General features: G+C 41.0%; 1 protein-coding gene across 1 annotated transcript in view; it reads right to left on the bottom strand.

Moving 5' to 3' along the window:
• The window catches only part of cacna1ia (calcium voltage-gated channel subunit alpha1 Ia), a 431,086-nt gene that overhangs the window by 69,057 nt on the left and 335,147 nt on the right, over positions 1 to 26,882 (bottom strand). Inside the window, exons 21-27 of the mRNA XM_060918817.1 lie at positions 24,456 to 24,582; positions 23,943 to 24,068; positions 22,265 to 22,354; positions 20,219 to 20,411; positions 6,120 to 6,271; positions 5,808 to 5,917; positions 2,751 to 2,884 (exon numbers count right to left, since the gene is read on the bottom strand). Of these exons, the coding sequence (XP_060774800.1) occupies positions 2,751 to 2,884; positions 5,808 to 5,917; positions 6,120 to 6,271; positions 20,219 to 20,411; positions 22,265 to 22,354; positions 23,943 to 24,068; positions 24,456 to 24,582 (932 nt within the window). The remainder of the gene's footprint in view (positions 1 to 2,750; positions 2,885 to 5,807; positions 5,918 to 6,119; positions 6,272 to 20,218; positions 20,412 to 22,264; positions 22,355 to 23,942; positions 24,069 to 24,455; positions 24,583 to 26,882) is intronic.

Genomic DNA, 26,882 nt, shown 5'->3' on the forward strand with positions numbered 1-26,882 from the left:
CATGATGCTGTTTGTTCTTCAGTGTTCTCTAACAAACCACTGAAGCCTTCACAGAACAAGTGTATTTATGCTGAGAGTAAATTACACACAGTAGGACTCTATTAACTAATTAGATGACTTCTGAAGGCAATTGATTACATTGGATTGTATTTAGAGGTATCAGAGTACAGGGGGCTGAATACTAATGCACACCACATCTTTCAGATTTTTATTTGTTTAAAATTTTGAAGACCATTTATCATTTTCGTTTCACTTCACAATTATGTGCTACTCCGTGTTGGTCTATCACATAAAATCTCAATAAAAAAACTTTTAAGTTTGTGGTTGTAAGGTGGAAAAATGTGAAAAAGTTCAAGGGGTATGAATACTTTTTCAAGGCACTGTATACTAATTTCATGCAAGAGAATGCACATTCACCTGTTTATACGTCACTTTCAGGAACAAACTAATGTTAAAGGTGCTAAAATGCCTGGAGAGAACGCCCCTAGGATTGTCCGCTTTGCTTATACAACCCCGATTCCAAAAAAGTTGGGACAAAGTACAAATTGGAAATAAAAACGGAATGCAATGATGTGGAAGCTTCAAAATTCCATATTTTATTCAGAATAGAACATAGATGACATATCAAATGTTTAAACTGAGAAAATGTATCATTTAAAGAGAAAAATTAGGCGATTTTTAAATTTCATGACAACAACACATCTCAACAAAGTTGGGACAAGGCCATGTTTCCCACTGTGAGACATCCCCTTTTCTCTTTACAACAGTCTGTAAATGTCTGGGGACTGAGGAGACAAGTTGCTCAAGTTTAGGGATAGGAATGTTAACCCATTCTTGTCTAATGTAGGATTCTAGTTGCTCAACTGTCTTAGGTCTTTTTTGTCGTATCTTCCGTTTTATGATGCGGCAAATGTTTTCTATGGGTGAAAGATCTGGACTGCAGGCTGGCCAGTTCAGTACCCGGACCCTTCTTCTACGCAGCCATGATGCTGTAATTGATGCAGTATGTGGTTTGGCATTGTCATGTTGGAAAATGCAAGGTCTTCCCTGAAAGAGACGTCGTCTGGATGGGAGCATATGTTGCTCTAGAACCTGGATATGCCTTTCAGCATTGATGGTGTCTTTCCAGAATTGTAAGCTGCCCATGCCACACGCACTAATGCAACCCAATACCATCAGAGATGCAGGCTTCTGAACTGAGCACTGATAACTACTTGGGTCGTCCTTCTCCTCTTTAGTCCGAATGACACGGCGTCCCTGATTTCCATAAAGAACTTCAAGTTTTGATTCGTCTGACCACAGAACAGTTTTCCACTTTGCAACAGTCCATTTTAAATGAGCCTTGGCCTAGAGAAGATGTCTGCGCTTCTGGATCGTGTTTAGATACGGCTTCTTCTTTGAACTATAGAGTTTTAGCTGGGAACGGCGGATGGCACGGTGAATTGTGTTCACAGATAATGTTCTCTGGAAATGCTCCTGATCCCATTTTGTGATTTCCAATACAGAAGCATGCCTGTATGTGATGCAGTGCCGTCTAAGAGCCCGAAGATCACGGGCACCCAGTATGGTTTTCCGGCCTTGACCCTTAGGCACAGAGATTCTTCCAGATTCTCTGAATCTTTTGATGATATTATGCACTGTAGACGATGATATGTTCAAACTCTTTGCAATTTTACACTGTCAAACTCCTTTCTGATATTGCTCCCCTATTTGTCGGCGCAGAATTAGGGGGATTGGTGATCCTCTTCCCATCTTTACTTCTGAGAGCCGCTGCCACTCCAAGATGCTCTTTTTATACCCAGTCATGTTAATGACCTATTGCCAATTGACCTAATGAGTTGCAATTTGGTCCTCCAGCTGTTCCTTTTTTGTACCTTTAACTTTTCCAGCCTCTTATTGCCCCTGTCCCAACTTTTTTGAGATGTGTTGCTGTCATGAAATTTCAAATGAGCCAATATTTGGCATGAAATTTCAAAATGTCTCACTTTCGACATTTGATATGTTGTCTATGTTCTATTGTGAATACAATATCAGTTTTTGAGATTTGTAAATTATTGCATTCCATTTTTATTTACAATTTGTACTTTGTCCCAACTTTTTTGGAATCGGGGTTGTACAGACTTCTCGTGGAGTGGAGAAAAAATGCACTGCTGTGTGTTCCATGTGTCGAAGAACTATTGAGGAGACGATGGGGACAACCTCGAAATACAATCGTCATTTGGCAAGACTCCACCCAGAGAAGGAAGTGACACGCTATGTTCATTGCTCTGTTGATAGCGGGGCTTGCTTGCTGAGTGATGAACTAGCTAGTGTTAACCCTCTCTCATGTTATTTGCCCTGTTGATAGTGGGCGGGGCTTGCTGAGTGACAAACAAGCTTTTTATCTGTAGACTATTCACTATAATGGGGCAGTCCAGCAGTAACATTAGTCCAACACAGTAGCAGAGACGCTTTCACATAAAGGCAGCAACAGCCACCATCATTTTATGCAGCTGGAGTCTTGTTTGCGGACTCGACTTGGATCAATAGTGGACTTGACTTGAAATGTTCTTAAATGACTTGGGCTTGACTTGGACTGGAACACTGGGGACTTGAGGTTTAGTGACTCAACTGCAGCACTGTGTACAACACAATTTATGTGATATCCGACAAGTTTTGCATGAGTTTATATTATTATTATTATTATTATTATTATTATTATTATTATTATTATTATTATTAATGAAACAGGGATTCAGCAAGAGACTGACCACGGGCGATCCGTAACACCCGCATGATCCGAATTATGGTGGGGTTGATAGGAAGGGAAGCATTAATCTCGATCTCCTCCAGAGTGATGCCCATCACAGACAAAAGCACAATAGCCAGGTCCAGTTGATTCCACCTGCAGATAGAGATAGCAAGAGTGAGGAAGAAAAGTGGAAGAGAGAGAGAGAGAGAGATAGGTTCATTCATTTATTCATTAGAGATATGATCCCAGAACTGATGGCTCTGTTGTAATCTTTCCAGATGGGCTGAGCAATTAATAATGAACTCTTCTGCACCACGGAAATGCAACCATTGCGTCTTTCATATTAAATCAAAGAAAAAGAAATAATGTATTTTTTTTTCTTCTGCTGATTGAATAAATACCAAACACCATATTATAAAACTTGTACAGCGTTTGCATAGTGCTATTTTATATTTATTAACTTATGAAATTAATTCTGACTGCATTTAAAATCAGACCTATTCGAGTACTGAAATGAATAAAAGCTGGCCTATAAAATGGAGTTCGCATAATCACCAGTATGTGAAGTTTATTAAAAAAAAGGAAAAGAAAGAAAGAAAAAAAAAACAGTACGCAATTCCTTTAACAAAAATGCACTGAACTCAGCTTCAATGAAATTTAATTTACTTCTTTCCTTGGAGCTACAGCTTAACATGTTGAATGCTTTCTTCTTATTGGCCTATTATGGATTTTGGATACATTGAATTCAGGGTGTTTCATGTAAACCATCTGTACAACGCCTTGCATAAGTATTCACCCCCTATGTACACTGCCGTTCAAAAGTTTGGGGTCACCCAGACAATTTTGTGTTTTCCATGAAAAGTCACACTTTTATTTACCACCATAAGTTGTAAAATGAATAGAAAATATAGTCGAGACATTTTTCTGGCCATTTTGAGCATTTAATCGACCCCACAAATGTGATGCTCCACAAACTCAATCTGCTCAAAGGAAGGTCAGTTTTATAGCTTCTCTAAAGAGCTCAACTGTTTTCAGCTGTGCTAACATGATTGTACAAGGGTTTTCTAATCATCCATTAGCCTTCTGAGGCAATGAGCAAACCCATTGTACCATTAGAACACTGGAGTGAGAGTTGCTGGAAATGGGCCTCTATACACCTATGGAGATATTGCACCAAAAACCAGACATTTGCAGCTAGAATAGTCATTTACCACATTAGCAATGTATAGAGTGCATTTCTGATTAGTTTAAAGTGATCTTCATTGAAAAGAACAGTGCTTTTCTTTCAAAAATAAGGACATTTCAAAGTGACCCCAAACTTTTGAACGGTAGTGTATCTTTCCACCATTTTATACAAATGGTGACTCAACACAAATAGTCCATAATAATAAAACAGGTGGGGAAAAAACATATAGTTTGCCAAATTATTCACAAATCTAAGTTGTGATTGTGATAAGTATACCCCCCCCCCAGCATGAAACCCCTACATTAGCTCTGATGCAACCAGAGAATTTATGCCCTTTCTGTCCAACCCCCATGCATCATATTCACACTTGTAGTACTCGAGTCTGAATCACGCCCTGATTTTAAGGACTCGTGACTTGACTTTGACTTGGACTTGAGCACTGATGTCTCAGACTCGTGTATTAACTACATCCGGACTCGTAAACTAGAGACGAGGACTCAGATTTTTGCTTTATTTTTTTGTAACATGCCATAATAATTTGCCATAAGATATTTATAGTTATATCTACATTAATATTTAGACTAATTTTGTGCAAGAGAATGCACATTCACCTGTTCATACGTCATGTTCAGGAACAAACTAGCATTAATGGCGCTAAAATGCCTGAAGAGAATGCCCCTAGGATTGTCCGCTTTGCTTCTACAGACTTCTCATGCAGTGGGAAAAAATGCACTGCTGTGTGTTCTATATGTAGAACTATCGAGGAGACGACGGGGACAACCTCGAACTTTAATCGTCATTTGGTAAGACCACACCCAGAGAAGGAAGTGACATGCTATGTTCATTGCTCTGTTGATAGCAGGGCTTGCTGACCGATGAGCTAGCTAGTGTTAACCCTCTCATGTTATTTGCCCTGTTGATCGTAGGCGGGGCTTGCTGAACGATAAACAAGCTTTTTACCTGGAGCCAATTAACTAAAATGGGGCAGTCGAGCAGTAACGTTCGTCCAACACGGTAGCAGAGATGCTTTTACATAAAGGCAGCAACAGCCACCGTCAAATGGTGTGGTTGGAGTCTTGTTCTCGGACTCAACTTGAAATGTTCTTCAATGACTTGGACTTGAACACTGGTTACTCGAAACTGGACTCAGACTCGAGGTTTCATGACTTGACTACAATACTGATCGGAGTCAAGCAGCAGTCATGCCTTACAAAGCAAATAATAATAATAATAATAATTAAAAAAAGGTTTAACACCAAAGTAATGTTTTTGCGCCCTTGTCTCTAACTTTACATACAGTACGACGATGATGTCTCTGGCTACGCTCAGTGGAAGACACGGATAAAGTATGAAAAGAAAGGATTGAAGGAAACTAGATGCTGATAGAAGTCATGTAATTAGTTGCAGGGAGTTCATCTGAGTGCAATTATTATTTTTTTTTTATGTACACACTGACATTAACTAATTACACAATCTACTGTCAAAAATGCACGTTGATGCAGCAGTCCCATCTTATCTGATCTTGTAAATCAAGTATAAATTTATCTACACATGCTTCTAATTTCACAAGCTTCTCAGTACGTCAGCTTTTTTTTCCTGTCAATTAATTCAAAGGCAACATGCTCTGAAACCCGCCTGCATTAATAAACATTAAGTCACAAACTGTCGCAATTACTGCATCATTCTGCACAACATCTCGCACATCCAGCAGGCTGAGAAAAGAGAGTGTGTGAGGCAGGGAAGGAAAGGATAGGATAGGATAGGGAAGGAAAGGAGGGGGGGAATAATGAGTGTATTTCATCAATTACGTCTCAGAACTGCATGTGTGCGAGTGTATATGTGTGCACTTGTAGCCTTCGTGTCAGCGTTTCGCACAGAGGACAGCCGTACCTGTCTTTGAAAAAGCGGCGGAAGCCGAAGGCGATGAGCTTGAGCGTGGCCTCAACCACGAAGGTGGAGGTGAAGAAGTAATTACAGTACTTCAGAGCGGTTTCGAGAGACTGAGAAGAGATGGGGGGGGGAGGCATTGAAGGAAAAAAAAGAGACAACAGTGATGTCACCATTTCAAAATGGAAAAGAAGAACATCTTCCATGTAGCTGATATACTACCATACTACTAACTGATCAGTCTGACGTCAACAATTTATACTCGAAATTTATACTCGTCACATGGCAAAAAAGTCACACGGGTGCTGTTCTGACTTTTGGTTGGTCGTAGTGCTCCAGCGACATGGTGACGACGTTGATGCAAATGACGAGGGTGATGAAGAGGTCCAGGTAGTGGCTGGTGCACAACGAGTGGATCATCAAGCGGACGTGGCAATACCCGGCATAGTAGGGCAACTTCTGAGCCTCTGCAGGGACAGATGGAGACAGGCAGAGATCAGTCATAGGGGAAAGGAGTGGGAGGCTTGGGATGAGATTGGCAGACGCCAGAAATTGCAGATTCTGGCAGAGAAGAGCATCAGCACAGTAAACAAAGAAATTGTAACAGAGCAGCACTTTGAAGTGATGCAACAATGTCAAGGGTATTGGTAAAAAATTCATCACCAAGTCCCTAGAGAGGCCACACATTTATTTATTTATTTATTTATTTATTTATTTATTTATTCCTTGTTTTATTTTTACATTTGTGCATACAGTGGATGAAATGCGTACACTGTTCTCGTCTTTTGAGTTCCTGGTTTGATGAAATTGTCTCTCCTATAAAGATACATGGCATTGGGAAATTGCGCAGCCCTGAATTTAGGAGATGAATGGATTTCTTTATCAGATAAGCACAGATACTGCCCCAAAATACGGGCAGAATTTTCTTGACTTGAGAACTCAATAAACACTCGCCGGCCAATTTATTCGGCACATCCATCCACCTGCTGTTTTATGCAGTTCTCTAAATCAACCAATCCCTTGACAGCAGCCCAATGCATAAAATCATGCAAATCAAGAACTTCAGTTCAAGACAGACAGCTATTCAGATTTTTCAAGTGTACAGTGGTGCTTGAAAGTTTGTGAACCCTTTAGAATTTTCGATATTTCTGCATAAATATGACCTAAAACATCATCAGATTTTCACACAAGTCCTAAAAGTAGATAAAGAGAACCCAGTTAAACAAATTAGACAAAAATATTATACTTGGTCATTTATTTATTGAGGAAAATGATCCAATATTACATGTATGTGAGTGGCAAAAGTATATGAACCTCTAGGATTAGCAGTTAATTTGAAGGTGAAATTAGAGTCAGGTGTTTGCAATCAATGGGATGACAATCAGGTGTGAGTGGGCACCCTGTTTTATTTAAAGAACAGGGATCTATCAAAGTCTGATCTTCACAACACATGTTTGTGGAAGTGCATCATGGCACGAACAAAGGAGATTTCTGAGGACCTCAGAAAAAGCGTTGTTGATGCTCATCAGGCTGGAAAAGGTTACAAAACCATCTCTAAAGAGTTTGGACTCCACCAATCCACAGTCAGACAGATTGTGTACAAATGGAGGAAATTCAAGACCGTTGTTACCCTCCCCAGGAGTGGTCGACCAACAAAGATCACTCCAAGAACAAGGCGTGTAATAGTCGGCGAGATCACAAAGGACCCCAGGGTAACTTCTAAGCAACTGAAGGCCTCTCTCACATAATGTTAATGTTCATGAGTCCACCCTCAGGAGAACACTGAACAACAATGGTGTGCATGGCAGGGTTGCAAGGAGAAAGCCACTGCTCTCCAAAAAGAACATTGCTGCTCATCTGCAGTTTGCTAAAGATCACATATGCCCCTTTTCCATCAAAGCAGTTCCAGGGCTGGTTCGGGGCCAGTGCTTAGTTTGGAACTGGGTTTTCTGTTTCCACTGACAAAGAACTGGCTCTGGGGCCAGAAAAAACGGTTCCAGGCTAGCACCAACTCTCTGCTGGGCCAGAGGAAAGAACCACTTATGTCAGCAGGGGGGCGGAGTTGTTAAGACCAACAACAATAACAAGACCGCGAAAGATCACCATTTTTAAGCGACGAGAAACAGCAGCTGTACAAATGCGAAGTCATCCATTATTATTATTATTATTATTGTTGTTGGTGCTGCTGCTGCTGCTTCTTCCGTGTTGTTTTTGCTTCGATATTCGTGCCAAGGTTTATGCAAACGTAGCAACATAACTGACATATAGACCCTTTTCAGTCACGTGACCTTCGTAAACGCGACCACCATTTTGGACATGTAGCGGACTTCGGCTCGAATTGGTTTGAATGCGAGGAAGGCGACAAACGGAGAACATACAAGAAAAAGGAGCGAGATGCAGAAAACACCTTCGCTATCCAGCGACATAGGGCATTTACAGGGCGAGCAGAGGGAGAAATAACAACAGTAACGACACATTAGCAACGCCGTACAGAAATAACGGTTTATGGCACAGACCCTTTCGGTTCTCGCTCATCTAGCTGCTACAATGACTGCTTAGACTGCAACAATAATACCTAACACACATTTAAGTATCCGTCGTAAAGACGTGAAACTCGTCGAGTGACGAGTTTGTTCATTGATAAGCTAACACAATCTAAAAGTAGACATACCATCACACTGCCCTGGCGCTGTGTACAGTTTCCCTTCTATGGTTTGTGCACTCAATATTTGCCATTACTTTCTCCAACCCAGTGTTACAGATTACAGGGAACGGCCTGGATTTAAGAGACAAATACATGTTCCTCTTGTTTTGAACACTTAGCCCATGTTTACATTAGACCGTATCAGCGGATCATCAGATGAACGTTTTTAAAAGCGATTAGCGTGCACACAGCAACACCAATACACGATTCGTCTGCACACAGCAACACCAATACACGGATAAGCTCGGCTCCGCAGGCATCCTGCGCTCCAAATCACTCCGCCCTGAACAGCGAGTGCCCTCTGGAGGGTGCGCACTCCGGCCCTGCGCAGCTCACACAGCACGCGAGTGAAGTGCACGAGCCACGATTCGGGACTGAGCCGCTGTGTGTGTGATCCCAGCGCAGATCACTTACCACTCGCAAGTGGAAGGATGGCAAGCCTAAAGACAATCGTTTTTTTTTTTGTTACATAGTCAAGAGAGGTGTCGGATCACTGGATCCAGTGTAAATAGCTGCCGGAGCCAACACCCGAGGTTCCGGAGCGCGCTCCGGCTTGCTCCCCCTCAAATTAAGCGCTGTTTGTAGGACACTGCCTCTGATCTGTCCTACAGTCTACCAACAGCAAAGGAACACAACGCTAGCTAATGTCGTTAGCTAATAGCTACTACAGAAGAACAAAGAGGTTACAATGGGTTATTTTAGCCTATTTGGTTACACACTCGCTGCCACAGAATGTTAACAGCAATGTAATGCCTTTTCTGGCTAATTTTATTCGTCTTACCTCCAACAAAATGGTCACTACACAAGCGCTGGTATGCCGAGGGCTGCCAATCTGTTAATGGCCGCTATCCATCTTCTTCGTCGGGATCCGATAAAATGATAACCCTTGCCTTGTTTGTTGATGGTTACTACATCCAGGTGCACAACAATATAGTGGCATGATGGAAGTCTTGCTGAAAATAAACACTTTCTTTGTTGCCGTTCCTCAATGTTGGCTGTGGTAAACTACTGGTAGTACATGTCCAAAATGGCGGCCGCGTTTGTCGTGACGTCACGTGAAAAGGGTCCATACAGCGACGTAATGACATACACAGCGACGTAATGACGTGGCTTCCCTTAGCACCGCGAGCTACAGAAAAGCAAACATAGACAAGCCAGAAGGCTATTGGAAAAATGTTTTGTGGATGGATGAGACCAAAATAGAACTTTTTGGTTTAAATGAGAAGCGTTATGTTTGGAGAAAGGAAAACACTGCATTCCAGCATAAGAACCTTATCCCATCTGTGAAACATGGTGGTGGTAGTATCATGGTTTGGGCCTGTTTTGCTGCATCTGGGCCAGGACGGCTTGACGTCATTGATGGAACAATGAATTCTGAATTATACCAGCAAATTCTAAAGGATAATGTCAGGACATCTGTCCATGAACTGAATCTCAAGAGAAGGTGGGTCATGCAGCAAGACAATGACCCTAAGCACACAAGTCGTTCTACCAAAGAATGGTTAAAGAAGAATAAAGTTAATGTTTTGGAATGGCCAAGTCAAAGTCCTGACCTTAATCCAATCGAAATGTTGTGGAAGGACCTGAAGCGAGCAGTTCATGTGAGGAAACCCACCAACATCCCAGAGTTGAAGCTGTTCTGTATGGAGGAACGGGCTAAAATTCCTCCAAGCTGGTGTGCAGGACTGATCAACAGTTACCGCAAACGTTTAGTTGCAGTTATTGCTGCACAAGGGGGTCACACCAGATACTGAAAGCAAAGGTTCACATACTTTTGCCACTCACAGATATGTAATATTGGATCATTTTCCTCAATAAATAAATGACCAAGTATAATATTTTTGTCTCACTTGTTTAACTGGGTTCTCTTTATCTACTTTTAAGACTTGTGTGAAAATCTGATGATGTTTTAGGTCATATTTATGCAGAAATATAGAAAATTCTAAAGGGTTCACAAACTTTCAACAACCACCGTAGGTCATAAAAATAATTTTCCCTGACACCCAATTATTTCTGTTTAGTGGATGAAAGCTACTGAATTCGAATCACAGACTTCCAATTTTATTAGTTTTTTTTTTTTTTTTAAACAGAACAATTAATGAATTTAAGGCCACATGGCCCGAAATTCTCCACTATTTTTTCCTGCTTCACCATGACCCAATTCAAGATACATCACGTGGTGGGCTTTTCCCGTTCGCGCAAGGCATCGTGGGATACAAATTTGAAACAGGAGAGAAAAACAGAGGATGTGAGTGTGCAAATGAAACATGAAAGACTGACTACAGTAACGGAAAGCGGAAGAAAAGACGGTATGTTATATACGAAGGAAAGGAAACGCAGGACCAAACTTATAAATATCGGCAGTTATCGAGCACTTCGGTGTGATCAGCTGTTCGTTTAGCGACATAATGATGGAACTGTCAGTGTACAGTTAAAGGTAAACCTGCGCATGCACACACACACACACACACACACACCGGACTTCCTCTGTCTGCTTGACTGCACAAAGCGAGCGATTTCATGCACATTATTTACTCAGGAATCCCCTGAAATTAAATAACGTCCCAGCCACAGAATGGTCTGATTTTATGCGAGATATTACAGAAATAAACATATATCACAATGACCAAATTTCAGAGGGAACTAAATTACACCAATTTATGAAATTGAAAGGCCGTTTCACTTTAATGTTCATTTCAAACATCAGAATGGAGAAAAAAAAATTGTGATCTCAAAGTGCGACTTTCTTTCACTGTGGCATGGGCGTTGGTTTGAGCCAGATGGACTGGTTTGAGTATTTCAGAAACTGCTGATCTCCTGGGGTTTTCACACACAACTGTCTCTAGAGTTTACACAGAATGGTGTGAAAAACAAACAAAAAAAACACTGAGTGAGTGAGCGACAGTTCTGTGGGTGGAAACAAACGCCTTGTTGATAAGAGAGGTCCGAGATCAGAAAATGGCCAGATTGGTTTGAGCTATATCCAGGAAGGATACAGTAACTCATAGCAACTCTTTACAACCGTGGTGAGCAGAAAAGCATCTCAGCATCTCATCTCATCTCATTATCTGTAGCCGGTTTATCCTGTTCTACAGGGTCGCAGGCAAGCTGGAGCCTATCCCAGCTGACTACGGGCAAAAGGCAGGGTACACCCTGGACAAGTCGCCAGGTCATCACAGGGCTGACACATAGACACAGACAACCATTCACACTCACATTCACACCTACGCTCAATTTAGAGTCACCAGTTAACCTAACCTGCATGTCTTTGGACTGTGGGGGAAACCGGAGCACCCGGAGGAAACCCACGCGGACACGGGGAGAACATGCAAACTCTACACAGAAAGGCCCTCGCCGGCCACGGGGCTCGAACCCGGACCTTCTTGCTGTGAGGCGACAGCTCTAACCACTACACCACCGTGCCGTCCTGGATCTCAGCATGCAACAGGCAACAGAAGACCAAATGTGGTCTTCTGTTGCCTGTTGCATGCTGAGATGCAGTTTAAAAAGGCGAGGGCCTTTCAAAAAAATTGACAATACAACGACTAAGTTTTGTACAGGAGGACCAGCTCTTTCAAATAAAACAATCAAAACTGAAATCCATTGAGAACTGAGGGAGGAGACATGATCTCATCTCATCTCATTATCTCTAGCCGCTTTATCCTTCTACAGGGTCGCAGGCAAGCTGGAGCCTATCCCAGCTGACTACGGGCGAAAGGCGGGGTACACCCTGGACAAGTCGCCAGGTCATCACAGGGCTGACACATAGACACAGACAACCATTCACACTCACACTCGCCGGCCACGGGGCTCGAACCCGGACCTTCTTGCTGTGAGGCGACAGCTCTAACCACTACACCACCGTGCCGTCCTGCATCTCAGCATGCAACAGGCAACAGAAGACCACATTGGGTTCCAGTCCTGCAGCCAAGAACAGGAAGCTTAGAATCAAGAAGTAGTTCCTATTAAAGTGGCCGGTGAGTGTCGATGAAAGTAGTCAACTTTCATTCCAAAGTAAATCTTGGACGCCACTGAAAATCAAAGGTTCATGATGAAGATTAGATTTTTTCACTGAACAAGGCAAATCACAAGGATTTACACGGTTGTTTTTGTCACGACTGCGTTTGCCTCACAGGCAAAAAACGATGCTCCAAATTACAACCTGCTGCCTGAACGACTGAAAAATATCCCCAAATCTTTTTGAGCAACACATTATATTTGCAATGCATGACATTCTCAAATCCTTCTGAATAAAGCGCAGAACAGGAATCACTGCACGGAGCAAAGTGACCGTGAACACGACGACAAGAAACCGTTTATAAATTCACAACCACCAACCCAGCGCAATCTACACACTTTGACAATTTCTAGATTGAAACAGATGCACTGGTCGCTTTCTTACTGTATGGCTCACACTGCCGATTTGGACAGCTAGAACATGAACCTCAAAAAGTGTCAGAAAGGTCAGCGTGAGGAAGGATGTGCAGTCGATAACAAGAAAGAAAATCCATGGTTGAACAAAGCAAGTGAGGAGGCTGGCATGAAAAAAAAAAGGGAGGTGGATGAGGGCAGCACTGGGTTTGGGGTGAGTTTGGCTGATCTAAATTAAGAAATGAGCAGTCAAAGCAGACAGAAGAGAAAGAGAAAGAGAAGGCAGACAGCTGGGGGAGAGACGGTGGAGTAAAAAGAGGATGAGAGGAGACGGGAGGAGACAGGTACGACAGCCAGATAAGGCAGGATAAATAAATGAAGAGTGATATGAGTAATGAAATAAGGTGAAAGCGAGAGACAAGAGTGAGATTATTAAAGAGAATGAAAGATGGAGGAAAAGAAGTGCGAAAGCAAAAAACGAGGGGTGTGATTAATGCTAACTGGTCTCTGCTATGGAAGACAAAGAGACACTTCAGCGTTCTTCTGTCATATCGTTTGACGCAAACGTAATTAAGTTCATGAACATCGAAGGCAATGATCTGATCTAGGAGAATTTTATACCGACAATAAATGTAGCCGAAGCATCACACTGATTAGCCAAGACATGTTTGCTGCTTTAGTTATGCATTGAGGCAGGCTTGTAGTACTCGAGTCCGACTCGTGCCCTAATTTTAAGGACTCGTGACTTGACTTGGACTTGAGCACTGACTCGGACTCGTGCATTAACTGCATTCGGACTCTTAAATTGGAGACGAGGACTTGGATTTTTTCTTAATTTTTTTGTAACATGCCACAATAATTTGGCGTAAAATATTTATATTTACACTACCGTTCAAAAGTTTGGGGTCACTTTGAAATGTCCTTATTTTTGAAAGAAAAGCACTGTTCTTTTCACTTTAAACTAATCAGAAATCCACTCTATACATTGCTAATGTGGTAAATGACTATTCTAGCTGCAAATGTCTGGTTTTTGGTGCAATATCTCCATAGGTGTATAGAGGCCCATTTCCAGCAACTCTCACTCCAGTGTTCTAATGGTACAATGTGTTTGCTCATTGCCTCAGAAGGCTAATGGATGATTAGAAAACCCTTGTACAATCATGTTAGCACAGCTGAAAACAGTTGAGCTCTTTAGAGAAGCTATAAAACTGACCTTCCTTTGAGCAGATTGAGTTTCTGGAGCATCACATTTGTGGGGTCGATTAAATGCTCAAAATGGCCAGAAAAAATGTCTCGACTATATTTTCTATTCATTTTACAACTTATGGTGGTAAATAAAAGTGTGACTTTTCATGGAAAACACAAAATTGTCTGGGTGACCCCAAACTTTTGAACGGTAGTGTATATCTACATTAAATTTAAATTTTAATAATCTAATGTCGGGCAAGAGAATGCACATTCACCTGTTCATACCGTACGTCATGTTCAGGAACAAACTAACATTAATGGCGCTAAAATGCCTGGAGAGAACGCTCCTAGGATTGTCCGCTTTGCTTCTAAAGACTTCTCGTGCAGTGGGAAAAAAAATGTACTGCTATGTGTTCCATATGCAGAAGAACTATCGAGGAGACGACGGGGACAACCTCGAACTTCAATCATCATTTGGCAAGGCTACACCCAAAAAAGGAAGTGACACACTATGATCATTGCCCTGTTGATAGTGGGTGGGGCTTGCTTGCTGAGCGATGAACTCACTAGTGTTAACCCTCTCTCATGCTATTTGCCCTGTTGATAGTGGGCGGGACTTGCTGAGCGATGAACAAACTTTTTATCTGTCGCCTATTAACTAAGGCTACATCCACACGACAACGGTAACGAGATGTTATTTAAAAAAATATCGCGGCCACATGGGCAATGGATCAGTAAAATATCAGGTACATATGGCAACGCAATGCTTGCTGAAAACGATGCAATACACATGCCACACCTCTAGGGGTGCTGTAAGACGGTCCCTTCGGAGACACCAGAACAATAGAAGAAGTAAGGACGCATGTGCATAAACTATTATGCGCAAGACTTCATATTAGCCACAAAGTCAGAAAAATCTGTTCGTAAAATTACATTATAATGACCAAATACAATGAAAAGTATTTTTCCAGTCTCACCTGAGAAAGGTAATCCCATGTGATCTCGTTTGGATGGTAAACCTGTTGGTACAGTTAAACGCAGCACATGAATGAGGCATCTTTATTCTCCGCTTTGACCTATCCAAAATGGCGGTGAGAATGACATGATTCTACGCGGAAGGCGGCGTCTTTAATGGTCCGGAATAAATTGAATGATACACGTTGATGGATTAATTTGTTGTTTCTCACCTGTGAAAGGTAATCCCATATGATCTCGTTTGGACGGCAAACCTGTTGGTACAGTTAAACGCAGCTAATCTTTATTCTCCGCTTTGACCTCTCCAATATGGCGGCGAGGATGACGTATGATTCTACGCGGAAGGCGGCGTCTTTAATGGTCCAGAATAAATTGAATGCTACACGTTGATGGATTAATTTGTTCTTCTACGCCCTTTTTGAGGAATGTATTGTAGGACTTAAACCAACATCTGAAGAGGTGAGATCGCTCTTTTTTTTCCCCTATTTTTGCTGGCGGGATTGACTCTGCCCTAAGGGCTATTCTCTCTCTCTCTCTCTCTCTCTCTCTCTCTCTCTCACTTTGCACCATTACACAATAAATATTCACAGTGAAAATATTTTGTAAGCACGTTTCATGAACCAAGTTATAGGATTTGTTGACAACTCGCATCGAGTTCGTTACACTTCTACCCGGCGTGAAGCACATGTGGTTGTGACGTCATCGTAAACAAATCCGTTCTACTCATCCAGACGACTTCGCAACGGCGCCGTTCCCAGATCTTTCCACTCTGGAACCCGTTCTCAAAAGATTTCGTTTTGGGGCACCCAAAACGCCGGTGCTGTGTGGACGCCAGGCCGAAACGATAAACAATTTTATCGGATTCACCTGAATCCGTTGCCGTGTGGACAGGGCCTAAAATGGGGCAGTTGAGCAGTAACATTAGTCCAACACAGTAGCAAAGACGGTTTCACATCAAGGCAGCAACAGCCACCATCAAATGGTGCAGTTGGAGTCTTGCTCTCAGACTTGACTTGTTGAGGTTTTGGCTGAAGATGTACTGTGATTTAGAAAGATGAACAAAATTTTACTGTGGTTTTTCAGTCGCAGCAATGTTAGTTAGCTGGCCAGCTTTGCTAACATTAGCATAGTGGTTCATGCTTATCATACCACAGCAATATGACTTCTCAAATCAAATCTAATTAATGGTAATTAAATGTTAATGGTTGCTCAATTTTCTATTCCAGCAGCAGGTTTATATTAGTGTGTTCATTCGTTTCTACTGAAACGTCTCATTCACACGGACTTCTCATTCCATATAAAGATTAAAACAGAACATATTCGTTAATAAAGAACTAGAATGTCAAGGATGTACAAGTAGTAGCTCATCTTTCCTGCCATCAAAACAACCATGATTACCAAAACATCAAACAGAACTGAAACGTGACAATGTGAGAGAGGACCAACCTCCATGACAAATTATTTCCAACAGGAAACTCAGCAAAGGACTACATTTTGTTCCCCACGGGAAGATTTGGTCAGTTGACCAAATTACTAATTTGTTCACAAAAAAAATTGACAACAACTAAGTTTTGTACAGGAGGACCAGCTCTTTCAAATAAAACAATCAAAACTGAAATCCATTGAGAACTGAGGGAGGAGACATGATTTAACTGAAAATAATCAAAGTTGTAAACAACTTTACAACGACCAAGTTTTGTTCCTGGAGGGAAGCTCTACCCAAAACATTGATCAGAACTGGAATTGGATGAGAAATGAGAAAGGACATAAAATTCTAGTGAGAGGCCTGGAAAATTTGTTCATTTGGCCCAATTACTAACTCGTTAGCAAAAAAATTGACAAAACAACAACCAAGTTTTGTGCAGACTGACGAGTTCTTTCAAACAAAACAATTGGAACAGAAATCCATGGAGAATTGACGGAGGAGATACGATTTAACTGGACGACGGATGGATGGACGACAGATGCCACACCATGGCAATAGCACATCGGCCTTATGGCCAGATGAGGTAAAGACAATCTGATCTTTGATATGGTGAAGAGAATTGGCTTGCACCAGGGCTCAGCTCTAAGACCTTTCTTGTTTGCAATGACAGTGGACAGGTTGACAGATGGCATCAGACAAGAGGCCCCATGGACAATGATGTTTGCAGATGATATTGTGATCTGTAATGAGAACAGGGAGCAAGTGGAAGAAAACTTAGAGACATGGAGATGACATACTCGAGAGAAAGGGAATGAAATTCAGTTGGACCAAGATGGAGGACATGTGCATTAATGAGGGGGAGGGCGGTGGAATGGGACAGCTACAAGGAATAGACATGGTCAAAGCAGGGGGGTTCAAATATCTGGGGTCAACTGGACAAAGTAATGGTGATGCGGAAGAGAAGTGAAGAAGAGAGTGCAAGAAGGTTGGAATGAATGGAGGAGAGTGTCAGGAGTGATTTGTGACAGAGGAGTGAAAGGGAACATGTACAAGACTGCAGTAAGAGCAGCAATGTTGTATGGTTTGGAGACAGTGGAACTGACAAAAAGACAGGAGGCTGAACTGGAGGTAGCAGAGCTGAAGATGCTGAGATTCATTAGGAGTGACAAAGTTGGACAGAATTAGAAATGAGACATGTAGGATGGTCTGTCCTCCGTATCTTTTTCTGTAGCACCAACCATCCTCATGTCCTCCACCACCACATCCATAAATCTCATCTTTGCTCTTCCTCTTTTCCTTCTACCTGGCAACTCCTCCATCTCCAGCATTCTTTTCCCAATATACCCTGGATCACTCCTCTGTATGTGTCCAAACCATCTCAATCTCACCTCTCTCACTTTGTCTCCAAGCCATCCTACATGTGCTATCCCTCTAATATTCTCATTCCTCATCTTGTCCAACTTTGTCACTCCCAATAAGAAATCCAGCCACTGAGGTGCACAAGCCAGTGCATTCTTAGTGTTGGTCCCAAGCCTGGATAAATGGGGAGGGTTGGGTCAGGAAGGTCATCCGGTGTAAAACTCATGCCAAATCAACTATGCAGATGATTATGAGGACTTTCATATTATCAGCATCAAAATCAAATCACTTGAATCAAAGATAATACTAAAGCTGTCCACCAACTTTCATCCAAATCTATTTAAACACTTTTTGAGTTATGTTGGGAACAGACAAAAAAAAAACAATCCTGGATCAAATCCATTGTTTCTTGGCCCATGGCTCACCTTTCCACCAAATTTCATCCGAATTCATTCTCTACTTTTTGAGTTACACTGGGAAGAGACAAAAAAAAATCCTGGTTCTAATCAATTGTTCTTTGGCCCACAGCTCACCTTTCCTCCGAATTTAATCCAAATCCATTCACTACTTTTTGAGTTACTGATATGTTGGGAACAGACAAACAAACCAACAAATAAATGAAGGTGAAAACATAACCTCGTTCAACAAATTTGGTGGAGGTAAAAACTTTTGTAATCAAAATATTAAATAGATTTTGGCCTACTGTTTTGATTGCAGATTCAGACTGCACAATTTACCATGAATAATATATTTATTAGGCAGCATGGTGGTGTACTGATTAGCACTGTCACCTCACAGCAAGAAGGTTCTGGGTTCAAGCCCAGTGGCTGCCGGGGGCCTTTCTGTGTGGAGTTTGCATGTTCTCCCCATGTCTGCGTGGGTTTCCTCCAGGTACTCCGGTTTCCCCCACAGTCCAAAGACATGCAGGTTAGGCTAATTGGTGACTCTAAATTGACCGTAGGTGTGAATGTGAGTGTGAATGGTTGTTTGTCTTCATGTGTCAGCCCTGCGATGATCTGGCAACTTATCCAGGCTGCCTCTCACCATAGTCAGCTGGGATAGCCTCCAGCTTGCCCGCGACCCTGCACAGGATAAGCGGTTATGGATAATGGATGGATTATATTTATTAGTATTTTGTATTTTGGGAAACCAATCATGCTTTGGGGGAAACAAGCTCTCTATCATTCAATTTATAACTGAGCTGCAAATTTTGCCTTTAAACCTTCAATGTGATATTTAACTCCTTGTATTGTGGAGTTTGTATTGTATTTTGGGCTGTTGGCACTTCAAACAAAAACATGTGCACTTGTATTCTTTGCATTTGGGACAATGCCGTTAAAATATCAATATGAAATCTAAACACACACACACACAAAAAAAAAACCCTGAGAATATCCATCCATCCATTTTCTGCCGCTTATCCAGGTCCGGGTCGTAGGGGTAGCAGCCTAAGCAGAGCAGCCCAGACTTCCCTATCCCTGGCCACCTCCACCAGCTCTTCCAGGGGAATACCAAGGTGTTCCCAGGCCAGCCGAGATATGTAATCTCTCCAGCGTATCCTGGGTCTGCCCCAGGGTCTCTTCCCGGTGGGGCATGCCCAGAGAACCTCCCCTGGGAGGCATCCAGGGGTCATCCTAACAAGGTGCCTGAACCACCTCAACTGACTCCTTTCGATGTGGAGGAGCATCAGTTCTACTATGAGTCTCTCCTGAATGACCAAGCTTCTCACCCTGTCTCTAAGGGAGAGCCCAGCCACCCTGCGGAGAAAACTCATTTCGATCGCTTGTATCCGCAATCTCATTCTTTCGGTCACTACCCACAGCTTGTGACCATAGGTGAGGGTGGGAATGTAGATGAACCAGTAAATTGAGAGCTTTTGGTTCAGCTTTCTCTTTATCACAACACACCGGTTTAGTATCCGCATCACTGCTGACGCTGCCCTGATCCATCTGTCCAACTCCTACTCCCTCCTACCCCCTACCCTCACCCGTGAACAAGACCCCAAGATACTTAAACTCCTCCACTTGAGGTAGCAGCTCCCCCCGACCCCAAGTAGGCATTCCACCTGTTTCCGTCTGAGCGCCATGGCCATGGAGGTACTTCACCTCCAGCCGCTTCACACTCGGTTTCAAATCGTCCCGGCGCATGCCGTAGGTCACAGATCGATGAAGCCAAATATGCCCCGAGAATATAAGTTCTGTCAGTCAGCTGGTTGTTTTTCCTCCTAAAATTCAATCTGTCAATGAAAATATCGCTGTGCTCCTCTGCATTCTTAAAGGGAACGAGTGGAAATGATTTCATACAATGTGCTGATGTTATGCTTTGTTTTTCAGCACACGCTATAATAATGCCAACAGAACCCTCTGTCTTTACATGCCCTCCTTCACTTACTCCGTCTCTTCTTCTCCATTCTCCTGAGCCTCTTCTCCTCCCTCCTTTTGGCTTCTTCGACCTCCTGGTGCTGCCGGCACTTGTGAAAGTTCTCCACCACCACGCCGACGAACATGTTCAGCACAAAGAAACTGACAATGAGGAGGAACGAGATGAAGTACAGCAGCATCCACGGGTTGTTGTTGGTCACCGGCTGGGAGACAGACAAGATCGAGAAAAAAAGAATAGCATTTGTTTTTAAATAGACATTTAAAATGAAATGAAGTCAGATTCATTGATGAAAAGTTTGTTGAATCAGATTTGATCTTAAATCCCACGACTTTTTTTTTGTGTGTTAAAAGTGATCAATGACGCATAATTATAAAACCTGAAATTATTTAAAAAAAAAAAAGTCTTATACACTACCGTTCAAAAGTTTGGGGTCACCCAGACAATTTTGTGTTTTCCATGAAAAGTCACACTTTTATTTCCCACCATAAGTTGTAAAATGAATAGAAAATATAGTCAAGACATTTTTCTGGCCATTTTGAGCATTTAATCGACCCCACAAATGTGATGCTCCAGAAACTCAATCTGCTCAAAGGAAGGTCAGTTTTATAGCTTCTCTAAAGAGCTCAACTGTTTTCAGCTGTGCTAACATGATTGTACAAGGGTTTTCTAATCCTCCATTAGCCTTCTGAGGCAATGAGCAAACACATTGTACCATTAGAACACTGGAGTGAGAGTTGCTGGAAATGGGCCTCTATACACCTATGGAGATATTGCACCAAAAACCAGACATTTGCAGCTAGAATAGTCATTTACCACATTAGCAATGTATAGAGTGGATTTCTGATTAGTTTAAAGTGATCTTCATTGAAAAGAACAGTGCTTTTCTTTCAAAAATAAGGACATTTCAAAGTGACCCCAAACTTTTGAACAGTAGTGTACGGGGCGGCACGGTGGTGTAGTGGTTAGCGCTGTCGCCTCACAGCAAGAAGGTCCGGGTTCGAGCCCCGTGGCTGGCGAGGGCCTTTCTGTGCGGAGTTTGCATGTTCTCCCCGTGTCCGCGTGGGTTTCCTCTGGGTGCTCCGGTTTCCCCCACAGTCCAAAGACATGCAGGTTAGGTTAACTGGTGACGCTAAATTGACCGTAGGTGTGAATGTGAGTGTGAATGGTTGTCTGTGTCTATGTGTCAGCCCTGTGATGACCTGGCCACTTGTCCAGGGTGTACCCCGCCTTTTGCCCGTAGTCAGCTGGGATAGGCTCCAGCTTGCCTGCGACCCTGTAGAACAGGATAAAGCGGCTAGAGATAATGAGATGAGTATTATTTTTTGTTTTAGTATTTGTTTAAACTTGTACCAGGATGCCACATATGTCAATGAATTATCAACAACAACACTTTAACTCAAACAGGTTAATTACTTTTATAAAAATGAATGTTGAATGACATACTAAGTACATCACATCAACAGTAAAACTACTTTAGTCGTCAGCTACTTTAGTCAACTCTTTAATTTACTGCACATGTGTGCTTGAGTTTGGGAGTTGGTTCGGAGTGAAAGGAAAGAAAAAAAGTGTTGCTTGTTTAAACACTGGGAAAAAATATATCATTAATGATTAAATAAGGAGCTTGTAGTTATGATTCGTGTCTCACAGAGTCAGAAATGTTGTTATCTAATCCCTCACCAAGCACATAACACACTGTTATATGAAGTATATATTTTAAAATCCAGTTTCTTTGTTCAGGTCAGCATGGTGGTGTCGTGGTTAACATTGTCACCTCACAGCAGCAAGGTTCTGGGTTCGAGCACTTTTGTTCAGTTTAAGGCGGTAAATACTTTCAGTAAGATAATTCCAAGTCATACGATTAATTAAATTTATAATTAGTAAATATATATATATATATATATATATATATATATATATATATATATATATATATATGCACAAGAAATAGGCTGAAATATGTGATGAAAATTTTATGCTAATTTTTAGAATTTTAGAAAATATTTTCTACATTGGATGTGTGTGTGTGCGCATGTGATATGCAATTCTCTCTCCTACCTGTTGGTCTATTCCCACTGCGTCGAGTCCATGGTACATTATATTAACCCAGCCATCTTTCGAGGCCAAAACAAACAGAGACATCAGAGCCTGGGGAACGACACAGACCAGCAAAAAGATAATGGTTATTTACACACAAACTCTGAAATCCAAACTTGTGCAGGGTTTTTATAGTTATTGAAAACAAACACAAAGAAATTAACTCACAAACAAGCAAATAAAACAAGAAGACAGAGTCATCTATATCCCCCGCCCTATATACCAAATATATACCAAATTTCAAGATATTATTTGTCACATTTTTCAAGTTGTGCTGCAGGAAACCAACCCTACCTCTTTACACTGACCTCAGCAGCCCATGGCATAAACCCACCAGACCTTTGGTCCAGCTGAGCTAAAAATTTTAATTTCTCGTATTTCTTAGTATCAAAAGGCACATATACATTACTTAATCAACACATATACCAACTTTCAAGACCGTACCACTCATAGTTTTCAAGTTCTGCTCCAGAAACAAAACCTACCGCTGAGAGACTAGGTGTGAAATTGTTTCCATGGAAACGTGAAAAATTAAAATTTCTCAAATTTCTTAGTATGAAAAAGCACATCTACATCACCTTGTTAACATGTATACCAAGTTTCAAATCCGTATCATGAATAGTTTTGGATATATGCTCCGGAAACGAACATTGCTCTTCGAAACTAAGCCAAAATCAATTTTTTTCTGTAAAAATTTGAAAAAATACTTTTCTTTTTTCAAAAAATCCAAAACAGAAAAAGGCACCAGTTCACATGTTGCTTGATATGTATACAAAGTTTCATGAAGATAGCTTCAGTAGTTTTAAAGATATGGCCCGGACACGAAAATGTGACCGGACAGACGGACAGACGGATGGAACCCATTTCTATATCCCCCACCAAACTTTGTTTGGGCGGGGGATAACTACTCAAACAAACAAACAAAAAAAGCAAATAAAACTGGTTTTTGTTGTTATTTATTGCAAATAAATGTTCTTATTTATTGCATAAATATTCTTATTTATTACATAAACAGCAAACAAAAAAGCAAAAAATATCAATACTACCCCAAAAATAACATAATTAATAAAGAGTATTTTGAAATAAGTAATAAAATTAACTAACTAACGAACTAATTCAAATAAATTCAAACAAAGCAAAAAAGGACCAGTAAAACAAACAACAAAACAATAAAAATGAAAACAAACAAAACTGCATTCCTTATTTTCTACTAGTGGTGCAGACAACAAACTACACATTGCGGAAAAACTAAAAGGAAACACAAAAGATAAAAGCAACAAATGAAAAAGGTGCAAACAAACAAACAAAAACAAAAATTCCAATCATAAAAAATCTGAACATTCAAACAAAAATACAGTCTTGGTTTATAATGATATCGCAAAATGGTGGTGCTGAATACAAATAAAACATCACACTAAAAACAAAAACTAAACTAAATGTTCAGGAACTGTTTGATCCTGAAGCCAAAATCTTGATGTGAGGCGGGAATACACCCTGGATTTGATGCCTGTCCATCGGACGGCACCGTACACACACTCGTTCATGCTTTAGTGTAGCCAAGGCACTTTCAGAAAGTTTTTTGGGAACACAAAGGAAACCCACAAAGATAAAATATTATTTTTTAAAAAAATGTCTATACCTGCCCCAGGTTGTCAAAATTATACTTGTGATGAACCCATTTGTATTGAGCCAACAGACAGTCAGACTTATTGGTGATATTCTTGACATCCAGGCCAACACAATAATAGAACTTCCCTTTGAAGAGCTGAAACACACACACACACACACACACACACACACACACACACACACACACACACACACACACTTGTATTAGTCAATGTTTCATTAAGGCCTCAGATGTAATTCTGAGCTCAAGATAGGAAAAATAACCCAAGGCTCTAAAGAGTACAGTATGAACAAGGTCTTGGAGATGAGCTTTCAGGATTCATTACAGAACCGAGAGATCCAGTACAGTGAGGAAGGGGAGGGTGAAACAGCACAAGAGACGGAGCGATCAGTATAAACACTCTGATGGGTTTTGACACCAAGCAGGGAGAGTGAGTACAGAGATGATTAAATAGCAGATGAGGCTCGAGTGAGGGTGTTTTTTTTGGCAGGGTTGAACTAATAGAAATAAACTGGTTCCAACCTGTACCCCGAGGATGCCAAAGATGATGAAGAACGCACAGCAAATGAGGACAATGTTTCCTATGGGCTTGAGAGACGTGATGAGAGTCTCGACCACCAGCTTCAGTCCAGGAGCCCGGCTGATCACCCTGTATGCGTAACGTTACACAGAAATGCTGTTGAATGCAAATCTGATTGGTCCAGGTGTAATTCAAAGCAGCAATCTTTTCTTATATGAGTGATTCCACGCTTATGGGTACTGAAATGGGGACATGAACTTATTTTTAAAAATTCACCTAAAACCATTTCTTTTTTTACCATCAGGTCACAAAACATGTAATCTTTAATGAATGATATGTTAAAAGATAACTTTAATTTTCTGAGATGTAATAAAAACATATTTATATGCCAAAGTCAGAACGTAACAGAAGTGTTGTGGACATATATATTCTCAATTTTAACAATGTAGAATTACTTTTTGAAACATAGGAAGGTGATGTTTTAGCAAATATAATTAATAAACATGTGTAGTAGAATAAACATACACATTCTTTCAATAAGATTAACATGGTATATAGCTAGATTGTAATTAATTTGTAACAGACGCGAGATGGACAATCGTAACATAAGTAATGTAACAGACATCATTTTGGAACTCATAGGTTTGACTTTGGCATATAAATATGTTTTTATTACATCTCAGAAAATTAAAGTTATCTTTTAACATATCATTCATTAAAGATTACATGTTTTGTGACCTGATGGTAAAAAAAGAAATGGTTTTAGGTGAATTTTTAAAAATAAGTTCATGTCCCCATTTCAGTACCCATAAGCGTGGAATCACTCATATCTACAACTCATTCACAGGGACTTGTCATTATAAAACACTCCACAGAAGACCAATAACAAACAAATCCAAAAACATGAACAAATATGAACATTTTTGGAAGGAGTCTGGAGTGTCAGTGGTTTCGAAGAGTAGGTTTTCCGCCATGGGAAAGTCTTCAGGAGAGAGGACTTTCCACTTCCTCGGTTCTCGATCGGTAACAGGACAAGCTGCATGCAGGGTCGTAGCCAGCATTTTAAAATCACCGAAGTCCGTGATGCGCAAAGCGCATGCCGAAAATTTTTTGACATATTTAAATGAGAGGGGTGAACTAAACGTCACACAAGAGATCTATTCCTGAAATTACTTTTAACGGTGTTTGAACTGAATATCATCAGTTTTGAAAAAAAAAAAATCATGTATGTAGCAAGAGTAAGAATAATTTAAGCTTGTTTAATGGTTTGATCTGGCCCAAGCAATGAGGACAAAACTGCGCTGCTTCAAAAATGTAAATTTAACAGCTTCATGAAAGTGCGCTGATGGTTACCATGAAAAAAAGTGTCTACTGCACTGCGTTCCTCCCCCGAGTCGCGCGCTCATTCGTTTTTGTGTTCTTGGTCTCAGAGCCGTGCACACGAAACAGAAACAGAAGACAGAATCAACGTTTAACGTAATTAACAATGCACTTTTTACGGAGATGTTTTAATGTTATTCTTTATTTTTTTTATCCAGTTGAATATTTAGCGTACAAATGTATTTTCAGCTCTTAAAAATGACCGAGGTCCGGCCCTCGGTGGCCTTATAGCTGGCTACGGCCATGGCTGCATGTTTTTTTTTTTTTTTTTTTCCCTGTTTGTCTTATTAGCATAAAAACAGTGAAAGTAAATAGTGAGGGAACAACTATTTACCTCTGACAACTTTGTTGGAAGAGGTTATGTTTTTGCCTTGGTTTGTTTGTTACCTCTTTTCAACGTAACTCAAAAAAGTAGTGAACGGATTTTGATGAAATTTGGAGGAAATGTGGGCTATGGACCAAGGAACAGTTGCTTAGATTTTGATGCAAATTCAAATACGTATGTGTATCCAGGATCCGGATATGTATGTGGATCCAGGATTTTTTTTGTCTGTTCCAAACGTAACTCAAAAAGTAGTGAACAGATTTGGATGAAATTTGGTGTACAGCTTTAGTATTATCCTAGGTTCAAGTGATTTGATTTTGATGTTAATAATATGTGGCTTGACAGAGATATGCACTCTACCAAGTGCCCTTCCAGTTACCTGAAGCTTTCTGATGACCACCTTTTTTTGCAGCTGTCAGATTAAGCAGCTGAACATATTTGATATGTTGTGAGCTTACTATTACAGTATTTGACTTCACCTGTAGGCTACGTGCTACAGCTACAACAGCGTAACAAGCCCAAATTAAAGCACAATTCATTCATCTTTCAGCATTATCTTTCTTTCATCAGGGTTACTTCAAGTTTGTGCAATGTAGCATAGCAAAAACTAGCCAAATGCTCGGGCCAAGTAGCCTATGTATTGGTGGCAGGTGTGTGTATACATACACACACACACACAGAGCAGGTGCAGGCTGGAGCAGAAGCTTCACATTAAAATGTTTCA

Source organism: Neoarius graeffei, chromosome 4 (assembly GCF_027579695.1).
Source record: "Neoarius graeffei isolate fNeoGra1 chromosome 4, fNeoGra1.pri, whole genome shotgun sequence".
Lineage (NCBI taxonomy): Eukaryota > Metazoa > Chordata > Actinopteri > Siluriformes > Ariidae > Neoarius > Neoarius graeffei.